Source organism: Ictalurus punctatus, chromosome 20, assembly GCF_001660625.3.
Source record: "Ictalurus punctatus breed USDA103 chromosome 20, Coco_2.0, whole genome shotgun sequence".
NCBI classification, from domain to species: domain Eukaryota; kingdom Metazoa; phylum Chordata; class Actinopteri; order Siluriformes; family Ictaluridae; genus Ictalurus; species Ictalurus punctatus.
In genome coordinates, this window is record NC_030435.2 from 11,835,735 (window position 1) to 11,860,226 (window position 24,492).

At 38.3% G+C, this 24,492-nt stretch overlaps 1 protein-coding gene across 2 annotated transcripts in view; it reads right to left on the reverse strand.

The window, feature by feature from the left end:
- The window catches only part of LOC128628833 (uncharacterized), a 25,937-nt gene continuing 1,445 nt past the window's right edge, over window positions 1-24,492 (reverse strand). The window contains exons 2-3 of one of the 2 annotated variants that reach the window (XM_053673769.1): window positions 10,339-21,368; window positions 1-10,249 (exon numbers count right to left, since the gene is read on the reverse strand). In XM_053673769.1, the coding sequence (XP_053529744.1) occupies window positions 8,265-9,569 (1,305 nt within the window). In that variant the 5' untranslated portion in view covers window positions 9,570-10,249; window positions 10,339-21,368 and the 3' untranslated portion in view covers window positions 1-8,264. Of the gene's footprint in view, window positions 10,250-10,338; window positions 24,370-24,492 lie in introns of those variants that run through there. The other variant, XM_053673768.1, reaches the window with a different exon arrangement.

A 24,492-nucleotide genomic window follows, 5' to 3' on the forward strand; every position in this document is an offset into this window, starting at 1 on the left:
ATGAATATGAAAATGAATCAAGACAGATCTAAATAAACAATAAAGTTCCAATGAACAGTAAATCTACATTTTCTCCTCCTCTAACTTGTTCAGTACTCGTAATACAGATTAAATACGTGTGGGACAGATGCTGTAAACTATGGATCTGATCCAATGTTATTTGGGAACAAAGATCAATCTGAATTTTCTCAACATAAATGTTGTGTGTGTAGTTTGTTATCAGATTGTCTAGACTTACATCGCACATCTGATGAACGAGATTTCCTCTCCCGTGCTGTAATGATGGCTGGACACTAGGACTTAATGACATATACTGTAGAAAGGTCATAGAGAACATAGAGAAATCTCATTGGGAATTAAGTCACCTTTCACGTTGCCTTTTATTATGATCACAACCAGACAGTTATATTGTTTCTGAGTTTAATAATAAGATTAATGTTTAGACTTTTTTTTTTTGATGCTGAAGAAGCAAAAATCTAAGTAACCCTTAACCTTCAGACTGATGATTTGCAATGTCTGAACACGATGCTTGAAAAGAAAAATGTATAACGAACTTGAAAAGGTGGAAAGGGGTTCTATGAATTAGTAAATGGGTATCTCTCTCTTTATATCGCCATTACAGCAGTGTTTAAACAGATACATAGCAGACAAATATACATATAGACAGTTTTATTTTGTACACGCATACCAACTTAATCTTCACCTATCATCGTTCCCTGTTAAAGAAATCTGTCCATACCTAATAAAACAGTTTAAGTCACTAACCAAAGTAAGTATACAAACTGAAGCTATGATAAAAGAACAAAAACAATGAACCTTTCTCAAAGAAATTCCTAAATCCTCTGACCAAGTATATGGCTGTACCATCTGTCTATTAAATAAATGCCGGTCCTTCATGCTGAAAAAGAAGGATCCGAATATAATACCAGTAGTTTGGCACTGTGACTCAAAAAGTTGTTTTATATCTGACATCTGAAAGCTAACTACTGTTCCCCAACTGCCGTACAATACTGATGATGCTCTTACAGTTAAGAGGGCTGAACGGCAGACCTTGTTAAATAATATTTTATGTTTCTTCCTCATAATGAGTTATATTTTATAAATATATTCTAATACATCTTATATTACATTTTGCCTTTTCTTATACGTTGAAATGGGATAAGAGGGGTCCGATGCTGGTGCGAAGGTGATCCTGCACAGGGACATGTCTTTGTAACTGTAAGGGACGAGTCAACGTAATCCTTCACATGGTATTCATAAGGTGCCATAGGTTTCTGCTTCTCTATGGGTCATGCTGAAGTTTGAACAAAATGGTTTGACTTAATATCCGCAGCAGTAGTGCACAAGTCATTTCTTCCTAATTTTTTTATTAACTTTTATTGTATGCCTAAATGCAATAAAAGTTATTTGCCAGATTCAGATGCTCCTAAACAAATTATTATAAAGTATGAGTTGGTAACTGATCAACAAAGACTGTACTATCATTTCTAATATAATGCATTAAATATGGACCACTATTTTCACTGAAATGTTTCAGAGATTTTTTTTTTTTTTTCACTAGTTTACACTAAATGTCTAATATTCTGTTCTGTTGGAAATATGCCTGAACTGTTATCCCCATCCCACCCACCCCCAGATCAGGAGTGGGTAAAGACAGACTGGTGATCTGATCTATATTATATATACGTGTACCATAGATAACGCCTCTCTGAACGCCATGGTGGGACGTTCCCGAGCTGAAGTACTGTACAAGTCCTAAGCATTAGATCACCCCAATTACTCTTGTATACTCTTTCCATACCATCGTGATCTTTGCCTGACGAAGCCATACACAAAACATATTTGACATTTGGGGCCTAATTCTAAAATCACCACATACCAAATGCACAACCGTTTTGTCTTGCTGCCATCGCAAAATAAAAATGTTTAAACCTTAAGTAACGTAGTCACGGAGGGTGTATATATTTTTCCACACTACATGAAGTTTGGGGATCCTTATAGACTGTGGAACAGAAGTGTACTCAGTGTGTCTCCACCGTTTTATTTCATATTGGAGTACAACCATTTTTCTTTTTTACCATTAAGGATGAAACACTTGTTTCTTTTAAAACATCATCTTTAAATGTTTTTCTACCTCCTAACTAAACCCTCGGACTTAAGACACGATCTTTGGAGCTGTTGACGCCCTGCTCAGGGTTAAACAACAACGTCTTTACATTACCTTCATTAATAAATTGTCAAACTAATCTCTTGGGTTTTTTTAAAAAAAAAAAAAAAAAAAAAAAAAAAAAAAAAAAAAAATTTGGAGCAAAAGTCAGGTCCTCTCTCATTTCAACAGGTCCTCTTGTTGGTGAATACACAGCAATCTTCTAAGGGTATTAGGATTTCTCGGAGCAGACATTGTAACAGATAGTTGCAGAGTTTCTTCTGTGTTTTAACTACGACGTCTTAACCATTATTTTAAACACTGAGACACACGACTCCCTTTAATTCGTTAACAAACACATTTGTAAGAATTCTGGTCAGCAAAACCCCCGAAAGAACACCTGTGTGTCTCTCTCTCTCTCACACCCACCCCCCGCACACCCACATGGTCATCAGAGGTCATAAATGTACTGCTGGGACATGGGATGTCAAAGCATAGACAAAAGCTTATGTATTTAGCGATAGTTCTGTGTAAGTATCCTCGTTGGCGTACCATTTTCTGAAATCTTGTTTATAGTTTAAACAAAATGCACGACTCTTTTAAAACACCGTCTTTAAAAAAGGTTTTTTCACCCTTAAAATAACCTGGTTAGCAGGTAGGATATGTAATACATATTTTCATTTTCTTCAGACATATTGTCACTTCAGTCTTCACAACGAATAACACCGATGGTTTTGACCTTTCTTTCAGTAAAAGAGAACAACGACATCATACAGCCTTGAAGGACTGTAGAAATGTTTTACACATCACAGTGTTTTTCTCAACAACGTAGCCAATAAATAGTTCAATTATTTCACAAACCTCAGTCTGCTCATTTCTTGACAGAAGGATTACACATAGATCATACACATAGGGAGCTACACATGCATAACATGTCCAAAATTCTAATACATCTACCACATTCAGTCACCAGGTCTAGTATTTTCTGATAGATTAGTTACACAAACTGATAATTACCACAGAAGTAATTTCAGAAACAAAGATTCACTTAAACCACAAATGTACACATTGGTAGGGATCGTTAAACCCTAAAACACACGACTCGTACCTTAATTCATTAACATAAACACACTGTAAGCAGTCTGGTCAGCAAACCCCCAGGAAACACTCGACTCTCTCTCTCTCTCTCTCTCTCTCTAACACACCCACACACACGCACGCACACCCCCCCACACCCACATACACACACACTTCAGATGTGTAGGACACTGTGTATAGGCCTACAAGACATTCCCCGGAAAATGTGTCTTCTAGTTTAAACAAAACTCTCGATTCTTTTAAGCAGCACTTTAAACATTTTACATCCTAAAGGGTTAGGTTTAGAAGGCATGTAATACGCGCGTTTCTTATAAAACACCGTCTTTAAAACGTTTACCTCCTAAAGGGACCTATTTAGAAGGTATGTAAAAAGTTTTTTTTTTATTATTTTTTTCTTTTTTACATTTCTTTGGGTATATCAATGTTTTAGAGTATTTATTTCAGTAAATTTTTATTCAAAGTCATGCCATTTTCTCAAAAAGTGCAATCAATAAAGTTTAATTTATTTCACAAGCTTACATTCTGCTCATTTATGTTCACATTCAACCATCATGTATTTTCTAACAGCGGAGCTATACAAAACAAACCCCCACAATCTAAATTTAATGTGGGGTTGCAAGATAAAAATTAAAAATAAATAAATAATAAAAATCTAATTTATTGAATTAATTAAATATTTAAAGTTGTACACATTATTTTGATGAGTGGTGTTGACATAATAATGTTGATAATTACATCAACTTAATATTGTGTGTAATTTCTGCGTTAATTGATTTAAAACAAAATTTACGTTGTAGTACATTTACATTTATTCATTTAACAGAGTGTTAGAGGACCTGTAGACTGAACAAATACTAAGGACATTACAATGTGATTATCATTTCACTTACCATTAAATTCTACTAAAGCAATGAATTTGGGGCATGTTCTCAGTTGTGATATGACCAATAGTGGATTCGTGTATAGGCTACACCTGCTAATACATTTGATGTACTATTTTGCACTACTACACGTAGCTAATGCTAGTCATATTTAGCAGTGTAATTTGAATATCCACTCTTTAGTTTACCGTAGCAGTGGATAAGAAGGAAAAAGTTTCATTTGACAAATCTGTTCATCTAGAGAGGGCTTTTCAATTGTGCTATAGGAAAGATAAGCATGATTACATTTCTGCTTATTCATGTAAACCTCAACTACATTGTGTAATCTAATTTCATGTATTGATACATTTTTTATTTTATTTTTTAAAATCTTTTGTCATTCGCACACGTAGCCTTCTAGCTCCACAGCCTTTGGACTGTGGATAGTTCTATGAGAGATAAAAGTAGTAGACACAGAGTGTTTATTTTTTGTCTATATTGTTCATTTCATTCAGTGCTTTAACGTCTATAAATCCTGCAGAGATGTTACGTATGAGATTTGTAATGTAAATCACGCTGGATTTTACTTACTATTGTTATAAAACTTAAAGGCAGTCATTTTTCCTGGATTAAAAGACTGCATTCTACTGCAGACAATCTAAATGGAGAAACATAAATTTAAAAATGATTGTCAACTTAACAACTTGTGCTCATAATTATGGTAATTTAGTACATAACACTTAAATTCCTTTTAAATAATGTGAAAATAAAGTGCGTTTGTGTGCGTCATATTTTTGTTTGGATGTGTAATACACATGGCCGTACCATGTATGGTAACGTTTCTGTCACGAATGGATGTGAACCAGATTTAATATCTACTATACATATTTTTATGACCTACCACAGAGTGTTAGAAAAAACATGAGTGTGCAACTTGTGTGTGTGTGTGGGGGGGGGGTGGGGTGGGGGGGGGGGACACATGGCCGTACCAGGTATGGTCACGATTTGGATGTGAACCAGATTTAACATAACTATATATATTCTTATGACCTACCACAGAGTGTTAGAAAAAACATGAGTGTGCAACTTGTGTGTGTGTGTGTGGGGGGGGTGGGGGGGACACATGGCCGTACCAGGTATGGTCACGATTTGGATGTGAACCAGATTTAACATAACTATATATATTTTTATGACCTACCACAGAGAGTTTCATATTCTATGTGAAAAGAAGGACCATGTGTGCAACGTGTGTGGGGCGGAAAAACACACATGGCCGCACCATGTATGGTCACGAATGGATGTGATCCAGATTTAACATAACTATTCATATTTTTATGATCATGACCTTTGATCTAGATATAGAGAGTTAGAATGTGTATCTTTTTGACCTTTGACCTATACCTGTCAAAACTACGGTTACAATATATACAAACTATCTCTCTCTCCTATGTCCAAAAAGATTGTCAGAAGCCATATGGGATCGTTGTGAAATCTGGGAGCAGTACGCGTTTGTTGTACACAACCTTAAACTTTTTAACAACTGACCTGTTGTGTAGTGTGAATTGTTTTTTATTACGTACAATGGTATCTGTGTATGCCAGTACATGACGACTATTATCCTCCCCCACGACGTAGTGATCGACAAGTCCAATCAGGGTGTCTAATCTAATGGCTTTTGAATTTACTGCATTGAGCGTGACACCTTTGGCTTTCATGCATACCTTACCCTTCGCAATGCGGTAGCCATATGTTTTTGGTCCGCCTGAACAAAATTCTACAATATGATCATGAGCTCCAACCTCGTCAGTTAAATTACCGAGATAGGGGCCCAACGGAGGTTCCCAGTCACCCTCTCTAGATGTGAAGATCACACTGTCTGTGTCACTGTACAACAGCCTGTCACCCAATTTGTCCATTAATTCGTAAAGTTCTAGACGGGCATGAGCTCTTGTGAAAGCCCCAAGAAAGATGTTGATGTCGCGAGTCTGCCCCCCTTTCCCATCCGCATAACACCACTGAATTAGAGCCACGCTGTCTGAAATGTAGGAAAAGTGTTTAACATCATACCTGTCACCGATTATGTTCTGTGTAAGTTGTTCCGGGTCCAAAATTAACTCTGTACACGGCAAGTTTTCACGCATGGAGAAACGACCCCAAAGTGAGTTCAGCGGAAGTTTGTTCATAGAACGCCGTGCTGGGTTGCGACTTATCTTACCGGCGTCCATCTTAATCCCCTCTTTCTCAAAGTAGTCTGAGATGTAGGATTACTTGTCTGCGTCTGTCATAACGTGTGCGGGGAAACCACTGGCCTCTTGTTTATATTGTAAAAATGTTTTAACATAATCACAAAACAAAGTTTCTGACCGTTGTGGAAAATGCCACACCTCGTCCACGTTTGTTACAATATAACCCTTTTCTACACCTTTCAACAGCTCTATGCTGACCCAACACCCTGAAATATCTCTTGCCTCATCAGTATGACCACACGGGTCTGTCTGATTGTGATGTTCGGCGCATGTACGACAAAGTGGAAACATAAGCTTACCACCGGTCCTATAGGGAAGGACGGGGTGAAGCAGTTTTCGTGGTGGTAGCACTGTAGCCTTGACAAACCCATAATAATTTTCAAGAGGTTCAAAATCCTTGAAAATTATTTGTGGATGTCCTATGGGGTAACATTTTTTGGCCTGGCAAAAGGGGCACAAACTTGTAAAGTCGACATATCGTATTTTTTCACTATTGTCGGCTTTGTGATACAATTTGTACGCGTTAGTACGACCACCAAATAGCGCGTTGCGCGGTTTCAATCATTCAGGATGTGTGTAAGTGGACATAAACGCCATTACAGCGACATCGTTCTGTTTAGCGTTATTCCAATCACATTCCCACATCACCTCAATATCGAGACCATATGCCTCTTCCAAAATTTCGACCTTATCATCAAACTGTCTTCTGAGCAAACCGTAGGGCACTTTTGATAACGGATGTAAATGGTTTGGGTTATAACGACATTCATGTCCGTGAAACATGCATCCGTTGAATTCGAAACCGTATTTGACACCATCCTTTTCATAATAACCATCGAGATGATATTTTCCAATCACCATCTCTCCATGATTTAAAGAGTGCTGAATGTTCACGCCTCGTGTTGTTTTGACAAATTCAAGCCATTCAATGGAAACGGCTGAATATGTCTTGTTCTGATTTGTGTATGCATTGTTATGGGTCAGAGCTAGTGTGTCTTTAGGTAGATAGTGGGTTTTATACACGGCCATGCAGCACGCTGCTAAAGTGGTGTATCTGAATGGGTCGAGTTTGGAACATTGTATGAATTCGTCAGGGTACTTCATAGATGCCTCACGGAGTAAAACGACATCGTTCTTGCCGTACATGGCGAGCTCTATTTTTTTAAATCAAAAACCTTACCCGACACGGTAACATACCACTCATCAAACAGAGTCAAACCTCTCTTTGTCAGACATTGTCTCATAGCCGTAGAAATGCTTATCAAGGTATGGGCCAACGCAGTCTTCATTTTCTGTTCTATTGAACAGATGTGGAAAATGACCTTTCTCAGCACAGGTTAGATTTAACGCGGCGGATGTCATGGACAGACGCATAGGGATGAAAGAGTAGCTATCGATGAAACGTTGCTTGAATGTCTTATCATACATTAAAATGATCCGACAGCCTTGCATAGTAATTTGGAGTGTTAGGCCTGCTTTTGCAAAATATTCCAATAGTATAAAATTGTCAAACCCTGAAGCGTTGTGTGCAACCCATGTGTAATTCTGATAATGAGGCTGTCTAAACCTTTTAACAAGTTGATCTATTCAGTCTGTACCAGCGGCTGTGAACTCTTCCCCTTTAAATGTAATGGCGCATACGAAATTTACTACGTGTTTACCGTCCGTGTGTTGTGTCTCAAAATCATAATAAATGTATTTGTCTAGGTGGTTCCATTTTTATCGGTTGTATGAAACATTGGTGTACTCCGTCATTAACCAATTAGGCTTTACAATGGATACAGTGTTCTGCAGGGCACACATGTTTTTTGGTGCTGCTCCGTTGACGTGATATCGCCTATTACATTTCTGACAGTGTTTAGTGACATCACACTGAGCGTACTGTTGTCCTGTTTGTGTTTGTTTATGCGCTTTTTAGCAGTAGGCTGATCTGCAGTACCGCAAACAATCGTGACATTGCCTCGTTTTGCCAACGTATTTATGACAATCAGGTGCATTACATACATCGCAAACGTATTTACACCTGTGGTCTCTACGGCTAGTAAAACAATGATAGCAGTATTCGCACACATATGGTGTACCAATGAATGCTTTTAGGTTCTTAATCAAGAAATAATGTTCGTTGTGTAGATACAAGAACACGGTCTTATTATGAGGCTCGTCATTGTTCGTAAAGTGTTCCAACAGACCAGAACATGTCCTATGGAACACCACTATTTTAACATGTAACAACCGTTCAAACCGTGTGATGTCATTAAACCCTATCTTTTGTTGTACCGAATACCCTGCAGTTTTCTGTAGAGACGCGGCTAACGACTCAAGTTCACTACATGGCGAATGCGGTTGTAGAAAATGTGACAGACAGATCGCAAAACACAGATTGTTAGATATGTTGTTGGGACAGAACAGATTCATTCTGTTTCTGACAATCACCTCGTTATGAACTAAATCACGTATCTTTCGATAAGCACCACCGTGTTTACCGAGAGCTATAGACACGTTCAGATCTAGACATTCATCAGCCCGTACGTCAGAATTACTTTGCATAATGTTCTCTAGTTGTTGTGTGAATATGTGCAAATCGTAAACGTTATCAGGTGACAAGACAGCGTTAACGTCAGAGGGTAGACTAGGGCCTCTCAAGGTAATGTTGATTAAGCCCCCATCGCCGGCCAGCAGTCTGGAAAACGACACTATTTCAGACATGATATCATGCAGAAATATAGCGTACGCTGCCAGGTCTGGAGCGGTTATCACACGCATGTTTATACGATGCCGTATCTCCAATCCATTAAATCTGCGTCTCGGTACCACCGTATAACCACCAACGGACCCACCCTCTCTTACGATAGACTCAATAGCGGCTTCGGATAACCCAAAATTTGGCTCCGAAGGATTAAACGAGTGACTGTCTGTCCACCACCCCACCTGCTGTGAATTTGAATCGCTGTCTAACAACGAATTTGAACCGATGTCTAACAACGATTTAGGCAGTGGTTCTGTTTGAACCTCAGCCATTGATCTAACACTGTTTAATAAGTCCAACAAAGTATTGGTGGTAGACTGCTGTCTATTCAGATCCTCCACTGTCCGAATTAAACCATGTAATGTCTCTGTATTGCCACGCTGTTCAAAAGTATACAGACCATCGTCGTCGCATCTTCTAAATTTAATTGCTGCTCCCAGATTACACGAGTTTTCACCACACCGCTTTGACATTTTTACAGATTTTGTTTTGAATGGAAACAAAAACTAGTAAAAAAAAAAAAAATCACACACAGTAAACCCGATACGAACCAGCAAATAAATAAACACACACACACACACACACACACACACACACACACACACACACACACACACACACACACACAGAGGGGTATAAAATACTTATTGTACAACTCACCGGAGTTTCTTGATTTTAACCAACTGTACAAACTGTTTTAACAATTCCGTCGTCAGGTGTTGTTTGTGATCAACGCGACGAATCTCCCCAGCAAGAAGCTTCTGGGTTGCTATGATTTGTTTATGTGTGATGGTATGGTTTTGTAATGTTTCCACAACACTTTGATTATAAAGACGCTGATTTTTCTCTATAACGTCCAGATGCTCGGTGACGCTAGCAAAAGTCTTTTCAAATCCAGCAATACGATCCTCGATGGCCTTGAACCCGGTTCATATCACCTCCGCCGAGTCTCTGTTATTGTCTATAATAACAGTAGCCTCGCGACCAAATGCTTCTTGGTTTGAAGGCAGATCGTCTCCAGGAACCGGGGTAAATACACAGGCGTCCCACGAATCAAACAGCTCCTGATTCCAGTCCAAACAAGAGTCTATAGCGCGCGGTTCATTATTTTTGAACTCGGGTGCAGCGATCTTGTTTACAAGATTTGACAATCCTTGAACAGTAAACAAACGAACACAATACATAAGAGAACATCTTAAACCGCTTTTTAACAGATAAATATCTCATTATTACAGATCTTACCCAACACGGGGTTTTCCAACCTGACTCGCGGGACTTCTGTGTTCGCCCCTTTGTGTAAAATAAAGTAAAATCATTAAACACATACACGTCATACATAGGATCGAACACTTATAAAGAATAACAACGTACGTGCCGCTTGCCTTGTTCAGAAACTTGATTTCGTCTACGATGTCCGGGATAGACACAATGTCAGCATCACCTGTAGCATTAGATACCCGTTTAATCCACCACAATAAACCCATAAATTCGTTTATAAATAAAAACATTCTTAACAATGTGTAATAATAATAATAATAATAATAATAATAATAAAACAAAACACTTACTGTTACGACAGACAGCCATCTCCTCTTTGAAGTATTCTCCAAAATAATATATAAAGCTTTAGCGGTGAGTTAAAACGAGAATCGACGATTCGCCTAAAATTACACAGCGCTCTGATACACAGCCGAGATCTTAGAGACTTCTGCGTAACTGACCCTACTTTTAAACATAAAGCATACCTATTGTAGGGTGTGTCGTAAAGCCATTAACACCCCCACAGACACTCATTATCATAAACAATCTGTAGGATCACACCACGAACCCCCCTGGTTATAAAAAAAACTCTTTGGTCAGGAAGAAACAAAGGGCCATAAATTAAGCACTCCTAGAGAAACGCAGGCCTGACAAGGACGAGGCCATAAATTAGCCCTCTAGCTCTTTTAACCATTTTTACCTCCTAAAGTTTTTATGTGTTTTTTTTGGGGGGGAAGCATAGCAATATGGATTCTTTTTAAACAGCTCTGTTAATCATTTTTACATCCTAAAGGTTTGGGTTTAGAATGTATGCAATACAAACGATTATTTTAAACAGATTTTTTTTTTTTTTTTTTTTTAAAGACGCTTTAACTCCTAAACTTTTTATTCAAAGGAAAACCGGGATCCCTAAAACATAATCAACAATTGTTTTCACTTATTTCACAAAACAAATATTCTACTCATATATGTACACATTCAAACATCATGCTTTTCTAACAATGTGTTTACACAAACGAAATAACGCCACAAAGTAACACAAACACATCCCCATATTAAAAACATTATTTCTTTTCAGACGTATTTCACCCCACCAAAAACCAAACTCATTAACATAAACACCTTTTGTTGGGAGGGGGGCTATTCCCCCCACACACCTCTCCACAACACCCCCAGACACAAAGGAGCCAGATTGACCAGCTGATACAGTGGACCACCCCTACAGACCTGCCAGTCAGGGAAGCACAGAGGGTCATAAATTATCACACACAACACTTTGATTGACAGTTTGACAGAAAATGTATGATATAACTACTAACAGATTCAGTGTATGTTTATTTAAGGTTGCTTTTTTTCCCTCCCAAGTGATGCAACAGAAAAGTGTTCACCCTGTCATCCAGAGATCACAAATTCAATCCCTGTGGCCATCTGTGAACTTGTATGCTGAGGATACCAGCCCACTTATGCTGCTCTGTGAAGTTCAAACGATGCAGTTGGCTAGCTTCAATTGTCTTAGGGGAAGCACTTTTTAGCCTTCACCCTCCCTGGTTGATAGCGGTTATATGATCGTGGAGAGATGGCTGCTGGATGGAAAATGGCAGGCGGCCCACCCAACAGCCAGCTGGTGTGGTTTTCCAAACTAGACTTACTTATTGGTTATAGAGAATAGTTAATCGATCCGATTACATGAAATGCCATTTTAGTAAAAAAAATAATAAAATAAAATAATAATGCCCATGATATAAATAATAAAATGAGTAAATTAAGCAATAAATATGAATCAATGTATTGTAAAATAATAAAATAAATATTACTGATTATTAAAAAAACATTTCACTATACTCATTTTTCCAAAAACATCGTCAAATTTCCTTTATGTCAAAATGGCCTTTTTTAAAATAATTTCATAATGCCCTGTTTTCATTTCATAATCAGGCTTTTAATTCATAATGAGAGTTTTATTTCATTCTGTCCTAAGCTGTCAGTAAACATCAGTGGGGTGGAGTCAGAGCATCATTGGCTTCTCAAACATTCAGGCCAATGCAACAGCTCACCAAATAGAATCATTAAATTAAAGGTGCAAGCAGCATTTAATGGAAAATAAATTAAACAAATGACAAGATTACAGACATTTTTAAGAACTGGCACCAGGAAAGGACCAAGAATCTTTAGAAGTGAAGCTTGTCGTTTATTAAAGTGCACCACACAGAGAATACACATTTGTTTTGATGCCGAGGAAAGCTTCCAAGGTGAGAATGAGCACAGAAACGCCTTAGTTATAATGTTAACAGACACTGGGTCATATCTTTTGAACAAATGAATATCAAAATTCTGTTCATTCATTTTTGTGCGGGTCTGTCCACTGATAATTTCATAATTTTCCTACTTATGGTTCATAGGGCTGCCATAGACTCCCAGTCGAGAATAATAATAATAAGAAGAAGAAAACTAACTGATACAATAGGTGCCTACGCACTTCCTTTGGTGCTTGGACCCTAATTATAGATTCAAGCAGTGATTAAAGGGGCTAAGCACCAAAGGAACTAAGCACCTGTTAAAGGGGCTAAGCACCACAGTAAGCGCAATGTGGAGCCTGAAGAGCACGAAGAGGAGAAATAGAATGTACATGAATGAATAAAAGATAGGTTCAGAAGCACCTCTGAGAATAAGATTGAACAGGAAATTAACAGAACAGAGGCATTTATTTACATGGCAAGAGGTTCAATGTTTACTGCAATGCTGAGCGACAAAAAAATGGAACCAAATGACAAACAATTAAAGACACTTTAAAGAACTTGCATTCCATGGGAATCGAACATAGGGTCTTTTGAACTAAAGCTTGTTGTTTATCACAGAGAATGCAGCTTTGGTGTGATACTGAGGAGAGTATCCAAGGTGAGAATGAGCAGAGAAAAGCATTAGTTAGAAGGTTAACAGATACTGTATCATTTGAACAGATATGATCAAAATATATCAAAATTCTGTTTAGTGATTTGTCCACTGATCATCTGAACCAATTTTGGTAAGAATTGGACAAAATTTCTTTGAGGAGTAACAAAAAAACTGAATACTGTACATTTCAAAATGTGACTACTGTAATGGGTGGAGTCTCACTGTAAGACATGCATGGTGATCAACATGAGAAGAGTAATCTGAGGAACTAAATATCTTTTCTCTATGACAAAATTTACAACAGCATTTGCATGTAGGTGTCCTCAGGCCAGGATTCATATCAAACGTGAAGTTTGATATGAATCCTATGGCACTATGACTATAATTGAATATTGGCATGTATATAGCCTCACGCCGAGGTTGTGTACAAAACATGGGAAGTTTGGTACAGATTGAACATTGTATGTCTGAGTGTAAAACATGACAGGTCATGTTGCCAGCAGGTGGCGCTATGTTTATAACTGAACATTTTCATGTAGATGTCTTCAGGGTGGGACTTTTATCAAACTTCTGAAGTTTGGAGCACGTTAGACATTGTATGTTTGACTTATAACAACTTCCCTTTTCATGGCAAAACATCAAAATTTGTGAGACCGCCACGCCCAAGCCATGCAGAGAAAACTCAAACGCTTTGCAATTTAGCATCATCAAGGCCTTTAGATGAGACTGACCTAAAATGTTGTCAATCCAATGAAATTTCTAGGAGGAGTTCATTAAAGTACAAGGCATGGAAATGGCAAGATATGGGCAAAAATTTTTAGAGATAAATCAAAATGGCTGACTTTCTGTTGAGTTTACGGCATGATTTTAAGAGACTTTTCTGTACGTTTTGGCAGATTACATGTGTACCGAATTTCGTACATGTAGGTGAAATGTAGTGGAAACACATCATGGAAATTTTGTAGGTGGCGCTATCGAGCCATTCTGCCACACTTAATTCTAAAAACCTGTATCAGATGTAAATGTTCGCCACTTTTGAGGTGTGTCCAAAGTTGCATTAATTTTCAAGCCTAAAAAATGTGATTTGTTTCATATCGAAAATTATCAGGACGCCACGGACATGCCCTTCTACGAAAACACAAAAACTTCACAATTTGTCATAGCCAACGCATTTAGATTACACTGAATATGATGTTGATCAGATGAAATCTCTAGAAGGAGTTTGTTAAAATACGTGGGCTGGAAATGGATGTTGCCAGTAGGTGGTGCTATGACTACAACTGATTATTGGCATAAAGATGTCTTCTTGCCTGAACTTTTACCAAACATGTGAAGTTTGGAGCAAATCGGACATTGTATGTTTGAGTTATAACAACTTCCTTTTTCATGGCGAAACATTGAAATTTGTGAGTCCGTCACACCCACATCGTGCAGCAAAAACTCAAAAGCTTCACAATTTACCATCATCAATGTCTTTGGATGAGACTGACCAAATATGATGCCAATCTGATTAAATCTCTAGGAGGAGTACGTTAAAGTACGAGGCCTGGAAATGGCAAAAAAGGAGCAAAAATTTAAGAGAAAAATCAAAATGGCTGACTTCCTGTTGAGTTTATGGTATGGGTTCAAGATATCTTTTTGTACGTGTTGGCACCTTACACATGATTCCCGAATTTCATACATGTAGGTGAAATGTAGCGCGAGGCGCACATTGGTGAAATTTTGTTGGTGGCGCTTTAATAAGTGTGCCAAATATCCTGACTTTTCGAGCATTCCAAAGGTGTCAAATGTGCATTTAAAACAAATCACCTCAAGCAGCTCTTTATATTGCTGTCGGGTTTTTGGTGCAATGGCACCCTCTACCGAATCCTCAGAGTCAGTGAGGGTGTTTTGGCTTTCCATAGAGGAAGGAGAAGTTGCAACGGGAGCTCCAAAGTCAGGCGGAGAGCCGGACCCGGAAGACAGCGCAAGAGATAGAGCAGCGCTCGTCTCCGGGTCCTGTTCCAAATCCATACGAGATCCCCAGGACCTGAGCTGGCTTGCTGCCGCGGCAGTGGCCGGCACAGATCCGCGAGGCTCTGAAGCCCAATTCCCTTTGGACAAGAAGAGAGCGAGATGTGAGCGGAGCTGCCTAATTGTGAAATGTTCACAATGCTGACAGACAGACCCCTCCATGGCTGCCGTTGCATGCTGCACGCCCAAACACTTCACAAAGAAAGTGAAGTCCATCTCCTCCCGTGATGAAATGGGAGCAAGGCGTAACACACTTTCTGAATTCTTTCTTGCTCATTCTTTCTTTATCTTTTCTTTTTTTTTAAAAAGGGATAGAAAAGTTTAGAAATTTTGAGAAAATACAGAGTAGAAATGAAGCATCTTTTTGTCACACAAACAACAGACATGCAGTCTCGCTGAAGATAATAAGGCTGGCAGCGTGGCTCACAGGTGCCATATATACATATATCATGTGATGCGCTTAATTGCCACGTCACCTGATCGTGGCAGGGCTATAAGTAGAAGCACAAGCTTCAGATACCGGCCACGCGTGCAAGGGCGCTCCCATACTATTATGCTTAATGCAACGTCGAAGTTCCCTTTGAAACGGAACTGAAAAGCTTCGCAATTTAGCATCGTCAGTGCCTTTAGATGAGACTGACCAAATATGATGCCGATCTGATGAAAGCTCTAAGAGGAGTATATAAAGTACGAGGCCTGGAAATGACAAAAAAAAGGAGCAAAAATTTAAGAGAAAAATCAAAATGGCTGACCTCCTGTTGAGTTTAGGGTATGGGTTCAAAAGAGCTTTTTGTACGTATTGGTATCTTACACGTTTCCCGAATTTCGTACATGTAGGTGAAACATAGCGCTAACTTAAGTTAAATGACCAAATAAATATCATTTTGCCATACTTTAATAAGTGTGCCAAGTATCCTAGGTTTTTGAGCATTCCAAAGGTGTCAAATGTGCATTTAAATCATAGAGGGCGCAATGGAGCCGATGAGGCACAACTATGATAAAATGCAACATCACATCAGTTAACGTCGTAAGACAAATGCATATGTAAAGTTTCATGGATTTTAAGCCATCTTAAGTCTCTCAAAACACCGCGGGAAACTTTGAAAATCCAACATTTCATCCAACATGGCCGACTTCCTGTTGGGCGGAGTCAGATACAACCATGTGAACTTTGTCGCACTTGATGAGATCAATGACTATGGTAAATCTCGTGCACATCGGAGCAACGTCATCGTGACCATTGCCTACATTCGGGGATGCTATGGAGCTCCTCGACCACGCCCATGCCGTAACTTAAATTTTCACCGATTCTGATGCGTCTGCCAAGTTTCGTGAGTTTTCGCGTATGTTTAGGCCCTTAAAATGACACGAATGCATGAAATGCAACGAATATAATAATAATAATAATAATAATAATAATAATAATAATAATAATAATAATAATAATAATGAAAGGGCCCTTGCACCCGGATGCATGTTGGGCCTGCTCTGCCAGGGGCACTCTGTTCCATTTTTTTTAAAACACTTTTTAGCATTTATATATTGTTAGGAGTGTTGTATGTTCTATGATGTAAAACATGTAATTTCCTGTTTCCAGTAGGGGGCGCTATGACTAATAACTGAATATTGGCATGTAGATGTCTTCAGGCTAGAATTAGTATAAAACATATTAAGTTAATGCAGATTGAACATTGTATGCTTCAGTTATAAAAACATCTTGTTTAATAGCAGTAATAGTATGCTTTAGCACTTAGCTAAGTGTTGCTAGCATGTTCTAACATGTTTCTAGCATGTTGCTAGCATGTTTAGAATTTGCTGCCATATTTTTATATGTTTCTAGGAATACATTAGTGTTTAACATGTCACTTCATGTTGCCAGCAGGTGGCGGTATAATGATGAATGAATATTGGTATGTAGATGTCTTCAGGGCAGGATTCGTATCAAATATGTGAAGTCTGGTGAAGATTGAACATGTCTGAGTTAGTGTAAAACATGCCAGTCCATGTTGGCAGCAGGTGGCGTTATGACTATAACTGAATATTAGCATGTATGTAGCCTCAGCCCAGATTTTGTACAAAACATGTTAAGTTTGGTGCAGATTGAACAGATTGAGTGTCTGAGTTAGTGTAGCTCATGTCACTTCCTGTTGGCAGTAGGTGGCGCTATGACTATAACTGAATATTCAATTCAATTCAATTCAATTTTATTTGTATAGCGTTTTTTAGAATAGACATTGTCTCAAAGCAGCTTTACAGAAATATCAACACGGTATACAAATATTAAAGGTGCGAATTTATCCCAATATTGGCATGTAGATAGTCTGAGACCCAGATTCGTATCAAATATGTGAAGTTTGGTACAGATTTAACATTGTATGTTTGCGTTATAAAAACTTGCTTTAGCACTTAGTTAAGTGTTGCTAGCATAGTGAAACATGTTTCTAGCATGTTGCTAGCATATTTACCACTTGCTGGCATATTTGAATATGTTGGTAGGAGTGCATCAGAATGTAAAACATCTCACTTTCTGTTGCCAACAGGTGGTGCTATCAAGTGATACTGATTCTGAACACAACAAATTAGGTAAATTACCTTGAATTTGAACTATAGTGTAATTACATGTACTGCATATCTGTTTTCATTTTTAAATTATTAATTAGTATTAATTATTAATTATTATTAATTATTATTAAATATTAAATAGAAGTGACATCAATATTTCAGTTATGTTCACTCTGTGAAGCCACTGTGGAAAAAAAAAAAAAAAAACATTAAATATGAAGTATCTAATTTCTGCAACACTGGTGGCAAAACGAAATTGCAAAGAACAAATTCCATAACAGTCCACATGTCTGTCAAACAGGTAGTCACACCAAACTCTATGCTATTGATGAGCTAATTATTCTATTTGGGGTATTGCAAACAGCAATGTTGAACACACCACTGAGTGTGCAGTTTTTGTGGAAATCAGCAGGCAAAAGGCTTAATTATAGTTGTCTTTTCACATTAAGCTGGGATCGGAGAATGTATTTTAACATCAAAAACATGACACATTTCACTTGTAATGATTAAAATCTGTTTTATAATATAGATTACATCCTAAAAAATAACAGCTGACTTTGAACAGTCTTGCTTAATTCATTTATTTTTTTTAAAGACACTTTAAACTTTAATCAGGAGGTCTGTCATAAACAGTTAAATGTAAACTCTCTGCTCATGGTCACTGTTAATTGAGTTAAAATAATAGCAATGAGATACTGTTGGTTAATTGATAAATAAACAAGCATAAAATATTTATTTTTAAATATCTTAAAAAAATAGAGAGTCCTAATTAAAAGTAGACTAACACAAAAATGATCAATATTAGGAAAAAGGCTAATAGCTTTCTAAGGAATAGCTTACTAAGCTCAATGTCATATTTATATTAAATGCAACCCATAGTAATTAAACATTATTTTATTTCTCATTTTATTTATATTTAATGAAGTTATTATAATACCTATTTTTTTATATTAAATTATTTATTTATAACTAAGCACATTTTAAAAAAAATATTTTTGCACTTTTATTTTTGTTTATCAGTTTTAGATTTATTCCCCCAGTACAGTGTCCATGTGTGCTGATAATATTGTGTTTTGGGAGGGTTTAAATCAAAACATGGAAACTGGATTTGACTTTTCTAGTGATATCTGGCAACCATGAGTTTAAATGAAGTGAATTAGGAAGTTGAATCAGATGATGTACATAGTTACTTGTCATCATAATGGCTTCTTTGCAGTATTTCCACATTTGTTCGGTTGACTGAGGAGATGAAAAGCAGTGTGAAAGTAACTGTTGCGTGGTGTAGATGCATTTTGGAGTTGTAGTTTTTATCCTGATTGTATTATACAACTCCGAACAGGTCACTCGCACCGGTGAGAATAAATATTTATTCACAGTCGCACAAAATACTTTCCAGTCACAAATGTGAGTGAAATGGTCGCACTATAGAGCCTTGAGTTTATCTGCAAATTTTTTTCCCGTTTGGCACGGTGACATTTAATAGCCCCGACAACCTCTGTAGTGCCATTTAGTATCATGTTAATGTCATGATTTCTCCTCACACAAAGCGCTGGAGCTCGAAGCAAAGCTAGCAGCTCGAGGGCTAAAATGCTAACTCAATTTCGGGATTTTGGCACTACAAAATGACATCATCCCTGCGCCACTCTATGGTGATTGGCTGTAAGTGATTTGCTTGATGTGATTTGCAGTGGAGTTTTCTATTAGCGGAGGATGAAATTTAAACGTTAATATCGCAGTCGATCATGTTCATTTAATTGTGGGCAGTCAAAATCGTAATTGCGATCGATATTCGATTAATTGTGCAGCCCTAGTCTACCGTCATTGCTGTTGAAGAGGTTACAGACCCAATGCTTTGCATCAACTTGCAAGGAGTAAGCTCTCTTGTAGGTGTTTTGTATGAAGCCATTTATTCATTTTAATTTATTTATTCATTTTCATATGATACATTTACATGTGATTCATAATCATGTGATTCATAATCATGTGATTCATTTTCATGTGATTCATTTTCGTGTGATTCATATTCGTGTGATTCATTTACATGTGATTCATTTACTGATTTGCTTCTCTTTAAATCCAGTTTTAGACTGTGATATTACAAAGGTCTTTCCAGATTATTACTTGCCACACTGTATGAGATAACCCCAGTAAAACTGCCTGAATTCTATAATATAATTTGTTCACCATGTTAGGTTTAAAACCTCTAAAAACAGATTCGCAATTGACTAACATTACTCCGTTCCAGTTCACATCCTTCAAAGCATTGGCATGTTTTGTTTACTCTCACAATCCCCCAAACACACACACACCCAAAGTCTCCATAAAAAAAAAAAAAAGAGACAGCAGTGTTTCCCACAATAACCAAAAGTTGTCCACAATGTGAAAACAACTCGGAGAGTAAGCTGAACTAATCAAGAAAATTACCAAGACAAAAAGTTCCAGTAAGAGAAAAAGCCCCCACTGACTTCAAGTCTGATGAACAGTCTGCGCACAATAACAAATATAATGTCCTACACTTTTAAAGACTTGGAAGAAATAATATAACAGTGTAGCACGTAAAGCCGAGGAAAAAACACTAATAATTAAATTAACAGAAACTCTAACCCAGTCAGAGCCTCAAAACAGAGAACCACATTAATACTGAAGTAGATTTAAGAGGAGTGAGTCCACAAAATCTAGGTGAAGTAATGCAACGACGAAATCTTCAATAAAAATCCGAATACTGTACAGGTGGAAGGCCGAGTGCAAAAAATGAAAAATAAAAGAAGAGCAAAAAAGACGCCGCTGTGTAGGTGATACAGTTCACCCTGATATCAAGAGTTTAACATAGTCTCCTGCTTCCTCTGCTGAAATAAAGATGGTCAAATCCCTCACTTTAATCCGCTGGAGCTCTCTCGTACGGTGTAAAATGTCAACACAGTCACTGTGATAGTGGAATCTGCACACAATAGCTCGTGGTCGTTCGCCAGACTTGGGCTTCGGCTGAAGGGTCCGGTGGGACCGGTCCAAAACCGGCTCCTTCTCCAGACCAAACGTCTCTTTTAACAAGGCCGCTACAGCAGCAGTTGTACATGTGTCAGCGCCCTCTGGACTCCCACTTTCCTAATGTTATTGAGCCGTGACCTCGACTCCAAATCCTCACATTTATTCTCTAATTGAGTCATGGTCGCAGTGAGAGACTCGATAGTAGTCTTCATGTGAGCTATGTCATCGGTGCAACCGGAGAGAGTGTGCTCCATTTCCCCAACAGTACCTTTCAGTGTTGATATGGTAGTCTCGGTAACAACTTTATCACTAGCCAGCTGTGTTTTCACAGCCTGCAGGTCAAGCTGAACAGCAGACAGTGCAACCCTGAAAGTCTCCTGGAGCTCCTTTTCAAAAATATCGGCGATGTCCTTCCTCAGTAAAGCCAGCAGCTCAAGTCTGAGTGCAGCGAAGTCAGAGTCATCGCTCGGCGACGCAGATTCAGGGGAAGAAGGAGACTCACTCGCGGCGCGCACACTTGGCCTCAGTCATGTGTGAATCCTACCATGGGTTTTTATGTTCTTTCCAGACATTTTAACGTACCACAAAGTTAAAAGTGCAAACAAGGAAACAGAGTAGAATAAGTCAAAATCTATTGTATGACCGAAAAGCGCAAATTAATTATAATTTTAATCGAAATCAGGAGGAGCCTCCAACTTCGTGTCCTACTCCATCGAACTCCGAATTCGAATCCATTTTTTAAATTATTTAAGTATTGTCTTAATAATCTGTTGCTTTCTCATCATAGTTGGCTTCTGGGGATTATGACGCCCACAATAATATAGTATCCTACATAAATTTGGCTGGGACGTTTGCTGTTAACAAGGACCAACAAACAGCCAGGAAGATTGCCTTGGACACTGCACTGGTACTGGCTTTTTCACAGCTGGTCTGCATTTGAGAGGTGTGCAATCCCTAACAATATTCATGTTGTGATTAATAGTTTTTCATTTTCACTTGTAATGCTGTTCATATAAATACTCTTCTCTTGACTTTGGCTTTAGAACAGTTGCTAAGTGCTTGAAAACTCAACAGCCTCAAAAAAGGTTTGAAAACCCTGGGGGGTTCTGGAGGCAATGTCGGAAAATCCAGCTACTCTTGCAAAGGTCATATGTCACCCTCAGCACTACACCTACAGCAACTTCTCTGCTCTGACGGAGCCTGAATTGAATCTGTCGGTCTCTTCCAAAAGGAACACGGAGAACCCTCTTTATTGAAATTCAAGGTAAAGGAATTTTTGAGTCCTAATAGATGTCCTCTAAAAAATACCTATCAGTTGTGATACAAATTGACTGTGGGTAACTCCCTTGATTTACAGTACTTGCTAATTATTCCTTCATCTACAATACTGTATGTTCCATACTTTTTTAAACATTACAAAAATGATTTTGGTACTTATTTCTTAAATATTTTTAGGTAATACAATGAAGGAAGGGGGGGGGGGGGGGGGGGGGCACAGTGGGTTGAGGTTTTGATTCCCACTGTGGCCCTGTGTGTGCAGAGTTTGCATGTTCTCCCTGGGTACTCTGGTTTCCTCCCCTGGTCCAAAGAAATGCATTGTAGGCTGATGGGCGTGTCCTGTGTGTGTGTGTGTGTGTGTGTGTGTGCGTGCGATTGTGCCCTGCAATGGACTGGCCCCCTGTCCAGGGTGTCCCTTGCCTTGTTCCCCATGCCCCCAAGGATAGGCTCCAGGTTCCCCGTGACCCAGTAAGGATAAGCGGTACAGAAAATGAATGCACTGACAATGAATGTGACTAATTTAATGTTTTCATTTTAAAAGAGAATACAAAAACATTGTTAGGACACTTGTCATAATATAACAGACTTGATAATGTGTAAGGTACAATTTCAGCCGCTTCACCTCAGGGTTACAACCTCATGGTCACCTTCAGATGGTCCAATTCAGAATAATATTACAAGTATTAGAATTGTGTACCTTGTTATTATGGGTCATGTGACATGTTTAAAGTAAAATTAAATTCTATTTTCTTTCATAAGAATGGTAACCACTACCCACTTACCCCTGTTCTACTGATGAACCAGCGACATCTATAAATTCTTCTTTTTTTTTTTTTTTAATACACACACACACACACACACACACACACACGTGACCTCACCCAAGCATTCACTTCCTCCATGACATTGAAGAGAATGAGGTCACAATATCCTAAAGCAAATACATCTGCTCACTGCCTATATCTTCCAACTGTTCATCAAGCCTATGCTGATTTTAAAAAGAACATGATTTAAGTAATTCAATTGTCCAAACTTTTGGGTTTTGTTAAATGGTATAATGTTCTGGTTTTGCAGAACGTTAACATTTTCTTACAGTTCTAAGTCTCTTTTTAAAAGATACAGGTTTGTGTTCTTGCCATACACTCTAGAGCAGAGGTTCTCAACCTTTTGTAACTATTGTAATTATAGCTGACACTTAAGACGAACATTTTACAGTTGGTTGTGTGACTACATCATTTCCTTCAAATGCTATTGAGCTTTAAATCATGGTATATTTTGTGTATGGGCCATTCTGCAGTGAAATACATGTCAAATTTAAATGTGATTTAATAGTTTATTTTAATAAATATCAAAAATCTAAAAGGTGTGCGCCATACCGGACACCTAGTTGAACACTTTACAGTTGACTGTATGACTGTAAGTCATTTCCTTCAAATGCTATTGAACTTAGAAACGTGTATAAAAATGTCTTATGTAACTTTAGAGACGGTCCCTTAATTTCCGCATATCCGTGAATATCGAACGTCCAACGTCAAACCAACTTTATTCCAGTCTTTTAGCTGGGAGTACGCCAGAGGGGTAGTATGTCCGAATTCTCAGTAGGCGAGAAACAGTAGGTGAGAAATACCCAGATGGCGTACTGCTTCCAGCAAGATTTTGAAATATGCAACCGATGGACACTACGCGAGTCAAAAATCCCATAACGCTGTGCGACTGGTACGGACGAGCTCAGAAAAATGGTGAAAGAGTGTGTGTCCGCTCTTTTTAAGTAGTAAACCTTGGTTAAACAGGACTTGTTTAACAATACCTGAATAAATTGTTAACTTGTTTAAGGTTTAAACAAGAAAACAGTTGTCAGCATTTGAAACCTTTTTTGTGATCTCCATCATGCCTTAGCAGGCCAAGCTATCGGTAACGAATTTACCTCAGCCTGTTAATACTGTTAATTCAGTTAACTTTCCTGATGTGTATTTTGCCGTTAATGTGGTTCCCTTTAATCTGGTGGTTCCTTTAAGATTTTTGTGTTCATGATGACGTCGAAGGTCACATGATAATGCCAACATGACAGATATAGTGTTTTCGACTTCATGCGGTGCTGCGCAGGCCGATCAGCGGCTGCCAGGAAGCAGTTCAAGCTGGTTCGAATTTTTGCATGACTTGAGACAGCACAGACGCGACGTCAGTGTGACGTATTTCATCAAAGTACAGCATTAGCGATTAGAGAACAGCTGGCTCCCTTTCCCAGCGCAGCTTCTCCAGAGCGGCTGCTCGAGCTCTGATGACGACACAGCTATTTCACGATTGGCCAGACAACGATAACATGCTTTTCATGTTTATTCTGACACCTTCATTTCCTCTAAGGCTCATAAATCCGTATTTTTATTGTAGTAAAAACCCTTTTCAGGC